General features: G+C 35.1%; 1 protein-coding gene across 2 annotated transcripts in view; it reads left to right on the top strand.

The window, feature by feature from the left end:
* The window catches only part of SIPA1L2 (signal induced proliferation associated 1 like 2), a gene marked incomplete at its 3' end in the record, with an annotated part of 81,580 nt that overhangs the window by 54,779 nt on the left and 14,503 nt on the right, over positions 1-12,298 (top strand). For both annotated transcript variants that reach the window (XM_080342776.1, XM_080342775.1), the window contains exons 13-16: positions 857-1,245; positions 4,743-4,967; positions 7,539-7,692; positions 10,432-10,651. In XM_080342776.1, coding sequence (XP_080198902.1) covers positions 857-1,245; positions 4,743-4,967; positions 7,539-7,692; positions 10,432-10,651 — 988 coding nt within the window. The remainder of the gene's footprint in view (positions 1-856; positions 1,246-4,742; positions 4,968-7,538; positions 7,693-10,431; positions 10,652-12,298) is intronic.

Here is a 12,298-nt window from a genome sequence, read left to right as displayed (position 1 = left end):
GGCCTGTTAATTTCCATATGGAATAGGAGTATAATTTATGGAAAGGCTGCCTTGTCTAATTGCTTTAATTTGTGAGCAATAGCTACATTTGTATACATCTGCTAGGACAGGGATCTTGTAAAAAAGTTAGTCACCCTTCCCACTTAAATTCTACCTCGTAGAATTCCATTTGCCCTTACTGTGGCTACTCTGTCACATAGATAAGTTAATCCAACTCTATAAAATCTCTTTAAAAAACAAAAATCAAACTCAACTTTATTGACACAAATGCCTAACATAATTATTCCACTTCAATTGCCCTGTTTAGCTGAGGGCCCTGTGACTGAAGTTACTTTCATCTGGTACACACACACTGCATTTGGCTTCAGTTTGACAAGCCACACATCCAGTTGGATTTGATCCAATAAACTGCGTATTTCACCCACACTGAGGAAAAAAAAAACAAGGATAATTCAGTCTGCAGTGTTTTTCAGATTTGCAGTAGAACTTGTTTAAACAAATAATTACCAATGCTTCTAGGTTTACAAATGCTTACTTTAAGTGTTCAGAAATGCAATTTTATGGATGTTAAGCAGGTCCTATAATCAGAAAATTCAAGTGTGATTTCAAGATTTGCCACAGAAGATGGAACTAGAGCCTTTTTATTTGCAGTGACATCAACCTTTAATGTGTCTAGCCAGCTGGGCAACTCATTTCATAGACACTGATGTTATAATAAGCTCTTTTCATACTTTGCAGTTATATTATAGCATACTGTAAAAAATAAATTATTTTTAATGGCACAAATTCAGTAATTGATCAGAAAATAAATATTTTATTATTTAATTTGGGGGTGGGTCTTTGTTTTCTTGTTAAGATTGGAGACAAAAGCTGTTCAAGCCACTCAAGCAGCAACACCCTATCCAGTAACACATCCAGCAACAGTGATGAGAAACACTTTGGTTCTGGAGATCTGATGGATCCTGAGCTGCTTGGATTAACATACATCAAGGGGGCTTCTACTGACAGCGGCATCGATACAGCTCCCTGCATGCCGGCTCCTGTCCTGGCCCCTTTGCACCTGGGTGCCAGCAGGTCCGGCGTGCACTGTCGTACAGAGCAGTGGACCGAGTCTTCTGAAGCTCCGGGGCCAGATGATGATCCAGCTAAAATCTACACTGTTCATGGCTATGCCTCTGCTATTTCTGCCAGTCATACAGCTGAAGGCAGCATGGGAGACCTAAGTGAAATCTCCTCTCATTCCAGGTATGTTTCTTACAAATTAGGGATTATGGAATATAGATTAACATAAAGAGAAGTCTCTTTCATTGTTGTTATTCCGTTTACCTTTCTTTGAAAGTGCACTTAACTAGTTTTGTGGTTTTTTTGTTGTATCTAAGTGCTTATATGAGCAATTTTCAGTCAATTTTTGGTGGATCAGCCTAAAAAGCATAGCCAGCCCAACTCCCAGATCTGATGGAGACTTTATATGTGACCTTGTGCACATTGCATAGGTTTTTCAAGTCAGGAAACGTCCCTGAGTAAAAGTGAAGTTTGCACCTAGAACTTGTTTGACATACTTTTTTTGGTTTTTATACAGTGCAACGAATTACCTGAGAGTTAATGCTGAGGGAAATCGGAAATTGCAACAGAAAATTTTTACGTAAAGTGATGGACAATTTTTACATACAGTGAAACTGCATTCTATACCATCCCCCCTAAATTATATCCTTGTGATGTATGCTTTACACTTTTGTTATTTGAACTGAATTTCTGATTGATTTTCAGCTCCTCTTTTTGTTACAAATGGAATGTGTGCATGGTACATCTGTTGTAAGGCAAACTTTGAAAGAGCACTTTTACAGCTGGTTGCCTTTATCTCCCAGTTCCAATTTTATGGTGACTTTGAAGTTGAAGCTTTGGTCTATGTGTTAAGGTTTTTACTCTGTAAAGGATGGAAGGAATTTGTTAGTCTTTCCCTCTGATTTTTCTGTTTTCAGTGTCAATCAGTACAGGAAAATAATCAAATAGTATTCTCTGTCCTCATTTCTTTATATGCTTGACATGAATGAATTAGTCTTGTATACTTCCTCTTTTTTCACAAGTTATAGAAGATAATATAGACTATTGCATAGCCAATTGTGAGGACTGATTAAATGCTTTTACATTAAGCTTTTACTACCCCTGTGGTAATATAAAAGCTCCAGATTTACTCTGTGTGTATTGAGATTTAATTTTTTTTATATCGAGACTTCTAAAGTTCTAGAAATAAGCTCTATGCTTCTAGGACTTCATCATTATGAGCTGAAATAGATTTCTAATGGCTAGAAATGTGTATTTGCAGCACTTCTGTGACAGCTGTCATATTTAAAGTGCCAGGCAAGTAAAATGCTGCTCACGTCTACGGAATCAACATTTTGCAGATTAATTAAAAAATAAATAAAAAGCATATAGATTGAGTGATTTACTCAGGCATTTCCAAAGTAGTAATTATTGTTGAAATACCGACTCACATTAGGATTGCCCAATTCCACTTTGGCAGTACCAATGTTTTCAAATGATCGCCTTCCAATTTGTTTGCCAAATCCTTTTACTATAGAAAATGTCAGACTTATGTGACCTGACTGTTTTATTTAAACTTTGCTTAAATATCCATCAAATTATGTTGGAGTGATAAATAATTTTAGAGCTAGGTTTAAAAGCTGGCACCACCTATACAGGAGCCACAGGCATACATTATTAAAAAATATCTCATAGCTGTGATGCTGCAACATTCTTCAAATAGACAAAGAAAGTTGAGTTAACATATAAGTGGGTGATATCTACTGCTGTATCCTATATCTATTTTCCAGCTGGTCAGATGCAGAGTTTGTATTTCCTCATAATCTGTAACAATGAAATTCTCGCAATTTTGAGGCATTAATTCACAATTATTTTATGAACGTTAAATAGTAAACTTGTTCTGCAGCAGCTAAACAGTGTAAAACTTCAAGAGACAAGCCCACAGGCTGGTGGGAAGTCAATGATCTATAAATGCACCATTTCTTTGTTAAAATTGCATTCTATTTACTGAATAAAGTGCAGTGCACAGGAAAGATGTTGGTTGGTTGGTTGAAAAAATACTGACCTGTTTATCTAGCTTTGTCAGATAAAGAAGCCCCTGAAAAAATTTAATACTATAGCGTCCAAGTAAGATTTACAGAATTAAACTTTTTGTGTGAAACAGTATCTCCAACTACAAGACCAAGGAGCTATGTACAACATTGTCTCACAGCTCTGTTATTAATGGTTTTATCTCTCCTATTGTTTATTAATTATGCACATGAGTTGTTAAGTACCTTCATGTTACACAGCTGAAACAGCTTAGCTTCGTTGCCTTTGGTTTTGCTTTGTTTCTTATGTAGGCCATCTTTGAATCCTAAAATTGCATACTGAATATTTCCTTATTTAAAACTACAGAATGAGGTTGGATGCCCAATTTTAGTTGAGTTTAGTTACAAACAGAAGTCTAAAATCCTCTATATAATGTCCTTGCTGTTGATCTGTGTTTTACATTGTGCTTCAATGTTTGCTTCAGTTTTTGATTTCTTTTCATAACTGAGTTTTTTCTTCACCAGATCTTTACGTCATTTCTTTGCATATTTGGAAGGATGGGAAGCAGAACCAAAAGCTTTTAGCATGACCTGCATTATTTTCTTCCCCCAAAACCTCATAATCTTGTTTCTACTTTTGGGGGAGAAAGAGGGAGGAGAGGAGATAAAATATTGTTTTTTTTAAAATTTAAATGCACAGGCTGTGATCAAAATTATTAATCCATTGCTTTAGTGATCCAACTTTCTTCCACAGTGGGCATTTTAATTTGATTTCATGACATCCATGCACATGTGTTGCTTGTATTTGACTCTGCATGGACAGCAAAGTAGACATGTCTGTTACACTTTCAGCAACACCTTCTGGTCCTCTGTGAATTAATCCATTGCTCGTGGGATTAGATTAAAAGATAGCACAGTGTTGGTATTTGTAAACCCACAATGAAAGTTAGGAGCTGCTGCTTCAGGTTCAAGGCGTTTGGTTTGTGAATGCTGCATTTCCTTCACCTGCAAGATGAGAAGAAAAAGAAATTATTCTTCAAGGAAATGTTTGCTTTAGTTCATTTTAAATCATTTTGAGAGTCATCAGTAAAAGGTTTTATTAGTCCTTACTAGTGCTATTATTCATAATAAAAGAGGCTATTAAAATTATCCAGAGGACTGGTTTATTTGAACTGAAATTTATTTCTGTTAATATTAAATTCTCAGTGGTACAGAATGGAAAGCACAGTTTAAACTGGCTTAAATTGGCAAAATTAACATGAAGTGAAAAGGCACAGAAGTTTAATAATTAGAGAGATATTTGGAGTAATTCCCTATGTAGTTCTTGATGTAAATGGAATTACACTGTTAATAATGTGTGTCCATATTTACTTAAATTGCACACACGAATTCTACATATGTCTTGAACTTAGTATTTTATTTCATATCACTTTGCATTGACATTTCAGCAAGTTGAATTATACACATTACTTGATTTAGAAACTCAGAGAGCTTTAATGTATATGCTGCTAGTACGTAGAAGACTACTGCACTAACATTGCTACCTTTATTTCAATCATGAGAAAAACTCAACATTAAGAATTATAGCTTTGTACCAAGTGAAACGTTCCTGATTTGGTTTCGTATAGCAGATTTCATTTTTGCTTTTGTGTGTTTCCTTTACTTTTTCAGTGGGTCACATCATTCAGGAAGCCCATCAACACATTGCTCTAAAAAAAGTGGCTCCCTAGATACCTCCAAAGTCTATATAGTGTCACAGAATACTAGTCCACAGATTTCTGGTTCACTTTCAAAACCATACCACAGACAAGGAGCAGTGAATAAATACGTCATTGGATGGAAAAAATCAGAAGGAAGTCCTACACCTGAAGAATCTGAAGTTTCTGAATGCCATGAGTAAGAACTCTGTTTAACCTTGGGGGGAGGGGGGAAGGGACATAGAAAAATGAGAAATTAAAAATTCTATTTAACTTTTAAACACTTGGGGTTTTTTCTCTACCATTGTGTATCAAAGGTACATCTAAAAAAACCACAAACAAACAAACAAAACCAAAACCAAACCAAACCAAAAAATACAATAACTACACAGGATACTCTTTTCTTCTCTGTTCTATCCAGCTGCAACTTTTTCCCATGTGTCAAATAATGCAAGCCGATGGAGATTTCTGAAAACGTGTGTATGCAAAAAGTATGGCTATGTCAGATATTCTGAATTTCCATTTTGAATCTCTAGGAAACAAATAGGAAGGTACAATTTTATTATGGTTTTAAAGACCTTTTCTACAAATCTTCAAGAACTTTAGTTAGTTGAAAAAAGCTTTTACTGACATTTCTGCATTAAACATTACTACCTTGTTGCCTCAGCAAATACATTACAGATGAGAGAGATGTCCATAAACATATCAGTGATCTATGGTAGATAACTTTTAAAAGTTACTGCCAGTTAGGGGTATTTTACTGGTTCTTTGCTGTATTTTTCTGACTTTGTTTTTAATAAACAGCTAAATAGTGGTGGTTAGGACCTCAAAGAAAAGACTAAGTGTGGATAGATCTGACACTCTCTGCATGAGATTCTACAAAAATGTGTAGCCTTCAATCAAACAATGTATTTTTCTAGCAAGTGATATTTAGACAAAAATATTCAGAGCGGTTCTAATGAACAGCTATATGTACAGCTTAACATAGGAATAGCTCATGAGAAATATTGTCATCTTAGGTGGGAGAAAAAGGCTTGCACTCAAAGGAAAAGACATACTATCTCAAATACGCATGGATTATGCTGCTGCAGCAGTAATAAGTAATGTTGGAATCTGCTTTTTAAAACTAACCTTTAAATTCATGTTGTTTTCAAAATCATCTTCTCAGATAACCTCCCTGCTTTTTCTGTGTATAAGGTATTCAGTTCTACCTCTCAATAAATCATACTCAGCCCTGCATATCTTGATAAATTGACAAGATGACATGCAGTACCTTATTTTTCAAATGTTTAATGGGGATTACTCTGTTTCATGGGAATGCATCATTTGCATCTAATATTACATATTGCATATATGTGCACATTTATGGCAAATTCATATTTGAAAATATAAGCTAGAATATATGTGCTATGAAATATGATCCTGAAGTTAAACTCTTAAATTCCTAATTTTCAAAAGTAGCAGATGTTACTACTTTCATGTCCTGGTTATTTGTATTTCTTTGTGGCTTTGTACTGGAGATTTCATCCCACATCCCCCTCGCCCCCCCTGCCCCAAAGTTTTAATTGCTTAAATCATTCGGTTGTAGTAGTATTTGCACTTAAAGTGGTAATTTCATTGATTCCCACAAGTTTTTGCGTTTTGAACTGATTTATCTTTATTTTGAATGGAAGCCTAAGCCTTAAAACAAAATTGCATAATGAATCATGGTATTTAGAGTGAAACCACAGCAATTTAGAAAAGCATCTTCAAGAGCTAGTTCTATTTAAGAAACATTAATTAAATATAGCAGCGCTTCATATATCAGAACATATTTTCAGATTTTTCCATGGCACACAGCACTGCTTCGCCTCTTTCTTTCTAGGAAAGCTTTCTGTTCATGACAGAGAGGAAAGATCTCTCTGAGGTTAATTATATCTCTAATTAGTAATGATGGTGAAAATCAGGTCAATTGCTGAATATTGTGCCACTATAGCATATAATTCACTGAGAATTACACTTGCCGTAGTGAAGCTTGTTTTGTCTTTACTGAAAACAGTCACTGTAATCAGTCACTGCTGCACTTGGCAGTAAGGAATGGCTTCAAATGTGTGTTCCGTGTGATTGGGAATCTCTAGTTCCTTCAGTTGCATTTCCAGAGTAAACCTCTTAAAATTCTCTCTCTCCTGTCTCACTGGAAGGAAGCTAAAAGATAATTCAGTTTGACAGTCTTTTGTTGACTGTAAATACATTTTTATGTGCTGATAATTAAGGAAGGCAGCTGGGTTTTTTTGTCTGAAGTGCTTTATGAAATTACTGATTATAAGACATACTTGGCACAAGGCACAATTGATTACCAATACACTCCAAATGCTGCCATTGATGACCATAGTCATTCTACCAGATTGTGAAGCTGGATACAATATCACAATATAAAATATTGTATTTCTTATTTGCTAAGGAAGTAAAAGTTAAAATACCTTGTGATGAAGATAGGAAATATTGATATAAATACAGCTTTAACAGCAGAGTGTAAAAATAGAGGCAAGCTAGACAAAACAAGCATTATGCTTTTTTAAATTGTTCTTTAGAATTACTAAAATGGATTTTTTTTTTCATTGGTTGAATAATTTCATAAATGTAAAGCAATCAAAAAAGAGTTTTAAATATGAGTGCTCTTTGTCAGAAGGTAATGCTAACAATTTGTACTTTGTGACAGAAAACGCATGCAGTCTTTCAAATCCAAGAGCACTGTTGCTTCTGTTGCTAAAAACACCAATTGTCTCAACAGAGTGTATGATGATATTGATGCTGTGTCTGCATCAAGTCCACTCCAAACTTCCGTGAGGACTGTCATTGTTGAAAGCCAACAAGTCTTGTCCAAAGAAGATTTTCTGAAGCTGATGCTGCCAGACAGCCTCTCTATGGAGGAGGGGAGAAGAAAGGTGAGCTATTTTCTTCGACTCTGTGTATCTCAGACACAGTTACCTTAGAAATTAATTTCTGGTATTCCCAAAATTGCTATAGAGAAGGCAATATCATTTTGGATAACCTAAGTATATTCCATTGGGATGCTATAAGTACTGACCTTAATTCCCAAAATATCATTTCCCACAATATGAAAATTATCTCTAGTTTGATGATTATGTATGAAACACAGTATTTGTTTAAGTATGTTTTTGCTTAGCTTGAGCAGAGCCAGGTGCAGGTTGAGCAACCTAATTATAATTTCAAAGATTAAAAGTAACATTTTCAGAGTTGGATGCCTAAATTTATACACCTCATATGATATTAAGTCACATGAATAAAAGTAGCCTGTTTTCTCCTACCCTGTGATACTTAGTACCAAAGATTATATTTGAATTCTGAATCAGTTTCATGTAGGTATCAGTGGCAACTGCTCAAAAGGCATATAATTGTTAGTACTAGCAGAGAGCATACATCTAATCTTAATAGTATGAAGACAATAGTAATTTTTTAAAAGTTCACAAAAAATGGATAGGGAACTTAAAATGTACTGCTCCCCAAAGTATAGATGATTCTGGATTTTGTGCTTGATGTGGAATAAAGCACAAAGCAATTAAATTACTTGAGATAATTGTCACACTTTGATAGTAACTCCATGCTCTCTTAACCCACTGTGTTGATATAATGTACTAAATAATATAATCATCATGTCTGAACAAAAGTAACACATGGGAATCCTGTAAGTGCAGAGTTGAATTTAAAATGCAGATAATATATATTTTTAACATGCAGTATGTTGAGTATGTATTATATGTATTTGAATTCTCATTAATAATGTCTTAGAGGATTTATGATTTCTGATTGATACAATAATTAGTTCTCTGTGATGATTTCAAGAGCTACCGATGTTTCTGGCTATCTAAATGAGACACAACAAGGAGTAAGGAGGTGTGGCCATCTGAGATAAGTTACTGCTGTCTCCTTCCCCACCCAAGATACCCAAAGCAAAGCTCACTAAGTGAGAGACACCGTAGCCCCTGACTTGCAGGGGATCCCCAGCTGTAGGACTCGACAACGTCCAGTCTTTGATTATGCCTTCATAGAGGATAGGGATCTTGGTAGAGGTGAATCAGTTGTCTTTGACAGAAAGAACAGAAAGGCATTTTCTGAATATGTAAGATTGTACAGAATCAGATCAAATGTTTGGTTTTACTTTCTTCATACATCAGGAAATAATGAGCTTTGCAGGTAATGTTTAAATTTTAATGCATCCTGAAAAGAAACTCTGTAAAGCGCCAATAATATTCAGATAGCTAGTAAACAACCTTTATAGGTAGAAGATGCAGTATAAGGTTGAGGAGACTCGCGTAGCAGCCCAGAATTGCTGCAGGATGCTTGTTGGGAATCTTGAGTGCAGGAAAGAGGATCCGAGACCCTCCAATTCAGAGGGTAAAGGCCTTTGCCCAATGTCATCCCTTATTAGGCTGAGTCTTTTGATATTTTTTATCTCTGCTTATAAAAGGATACCACATATCCATTAATTCAAGGATGCTGTGTATGTCTATTGCTGTGATCATTTTACCTTTGTGTTAAAATAAAGTTTTGCATGATACTTTTTCCCACGGCCTGTATCTATTTCAGGCAAATCTCTAGAATCTATGTGGTATTTCCCTCGATTTTCTCTGGGACACAGTTAAGCATTCTAACAGCTTAGTATGTTCTGTATTGTCATCAAGACAGATGCTTTCCTGAACTAGCACTGTGAAGTGGTTTTAAGTGTTTTGTAAAGACTCTGTCTTGTGGCATGATTGAGTGTTTCTGCGTATTCCTTGTTGAAGTATTCATCAGTGGGCAAATTGTTCAGAAATACAACAATGTAAATATCCTTAGTTCTATGCTATATTCACTGTTTTAAAAAGCTACTCCTCTTAAGCGTATGTTCTGTATATGGAGTGGAAAATTCATAATTAATTACAATGAAAACAGGATAGGACATTAAATTGTGTTATGCAGGACAAACCAGTTAAAATAATTAAGGCAATAACTGACATTTGTAGATCTGAAGAACAACTAGATTTGCTGTGCTGAAGAATGACTTACGAAGTGGAATGGCCCAGTTTTGCAATACAGTAACATCTTGTTTTACTGTAGATATTCAGGTTGTGGTTTAAGGAACTTTTTGGAATGCACAAACAGTTTTCACTGAACTCTGTTATCCTCTTCCCTAAGCCTGTTTTGTGATATCTGGGGAGATGCAGTGTCTCAAGTCACTTTTATCATCCTATGAATTATGTTGTATGATGTATCAGTTCAGAATGTTTAATGTTAAAGCATAGTCACTTCAAATTAAAATCAAACAGTTTTCTGTATAGTCTTGAATAAATGTTGCCAGAGTTGGTAATCTTACATATATTTCTGGAAAACATTGCTGTCATAAGGCTATAGAGGTTACATTTAACATTTCAGAATTAATAAAACTGTACAGTATCTGATAAATTCATGGTGATATATTCCAAAATATCAAGAGGAAGTATGAAAACAGAGTTTAGTAACTCTTTTGAGGCCTGAGTGGATCTGATATGGTGGAATTCTGATCATCTCTATTAGCTCACCAATTCCAGAGTACCTACCCAGAAAAACACTCTCAAGAATTGATGATGGACTGTGATCACGTGAATAGTTTTAACCTTCTTATATCTTTATATTTTGATGTTTAGTTTTCATTTTATGGAAACCTTTCTCCACGGAGGACACTTTACCGTACCTTATCTGATGAGAGTATATGTAGCAATCGGAGAGGATCTTCATATGCCAGCTCCCGAAGTTCAATGCTAGACCAGGCCCTGCCAAATGATATCTTATTCAGCACTACTCCCCCGTATCACAGCACGTTGCCTCCCAGAATGAGCCTGACTCCTGGAATGGGAAATCTGAGAAGTAAGTGATTGTTGCTGCTATTGCTGAATTTGGAATATTTGTAATAAACAGATCACCAGATATTAAGTTCAATTTAACTTTTAAGGTGAAATTATGAAATGTCAAGTCAATGTTTTGAATATCCCAGTAGAAGCAGTACATGCCGATGCTTGCCTTAGCGATCAATTCAGTTTTATCATGTTTGGAGATAGCACTGACTCGACTTCCCAAAAAATTTCCGTGAGACCAGTGGTAGGCAACAAATACTTGTATGAAGATATTTCTTGTTATAATTTTATTTGCCAGTGGTGACGTAATTAAGCCAAGCTGGCCTGTCTTATTTTGATATTTTTGTTAATTTTTTGTGTGCACTCATATTACTGAAATATTCACAAGTACATTCAAAATAATAGGTAAAAGGGACAGCTTATATTTAGATGATCCTTTTGGTCACATCTTAAAAGGAAATGTGCAAATACTTGTCCTCATCTCTAATTTCAATACTGAATTTGCTGATATTTTTTTAACATGTTAGTAAAACCTTTGCAAATAACACTTAATTTTTAATGGCAGAAAAAGAGTAGTCTGTGGTGCCAAATTAAAACTATTTTATGAAGGTATCTCTTTACTTCTAAGGTCTTCATAAGTGAGATCTCTTTTATATGCTTACCTTGCAATAATTCCAACATGGAGTGATGAACTATAAAGTTTGTAGTAATTTTGTGGAAAATACGGAATTAAAATTATGAAAACTACAAAAAAAAAAAAAAAAGAAAAAGGAAATTGTGAAAAATATATATGCTTATATACCACAGCCCACATCTGCACAGCCAGATATACCCAGTATATATATATTTAGGCTACATATCCATATTTATATCTTTATCAGAGTTAACTATTTTTTTTCTAAAAAATGCTCAATCTCTTCAGCTAATTATTTTAGGCTGTGACCTATAGGGGATACAATTTTAAAAAAGACATTTTTAATTAGCTACTTTGACATTGCATCACAGCTGACCACAATTTGAAAATGTAATAGAGCACCTGTGGACTCTGAAGTCCATAGCCAAGAAGCTGTGGGTAGATTCCCTAAAAGCATTAAGGACTTTGTAGGCACATGTCCAGAGAGAACACAGACAGGTGATTTAAAATAAATAGTAATAAAAAGGGCTGTGTCGTTCATTGTGTCCTTTGGGAACTAGCAATCACTTGCTAACTTTCTGAAGTCACCTTTATGTATTATACAAAACACTTTTCTAGATATAATGGCCTCAGCTATGAGACTGGGTTTCAGTCACTAGCCACTGATTAAACTGGTAACACAAACATGCACTAAATTCCTGCTTCAGCTGGGAATACGTGCTTGGTGGACCTTTTGCCGCTTGGAAAATATTCTTCTAGCAGAGTGAAACTCTTTACCATAGATTTAATATGAAAAGATCCTTTGCTATTGCTGATAGAAAATGAAGACCCATTTTGTTTCATTTGTAGTCTGTGAAGGAGCTGTGTATATAATCAGGCATCCTGATGGTATTTTCTTCCTTTACATTGTTAGGCCTGTGTTTTTAGAGGCATTTCTTGTAAAGGTAGATGTGCAATAGAATCAAACCTTCAGTGTGCTTTCTTTCTGGAGATTGACACAAGTCAATTATTGGTGTGCACTCCAGC

This window comes from Nesoenas mayeri (genome assembly GCF_963082525.1).
Source record: "Nesoenas mayeri genome assembly, chromosome: 3".
In the NCBI taxonomy this organism is placed as follows: Eukaryota; Metazoa; Chordata; class Aves; order Columbiformes; family Columbidae; genus Nesoenas; species Nesoenas mayeri.
Note: the sequence above shows the minus strand (reverse complement) of the source record. Positions and strands in the feature narration are given on the sequence as shown.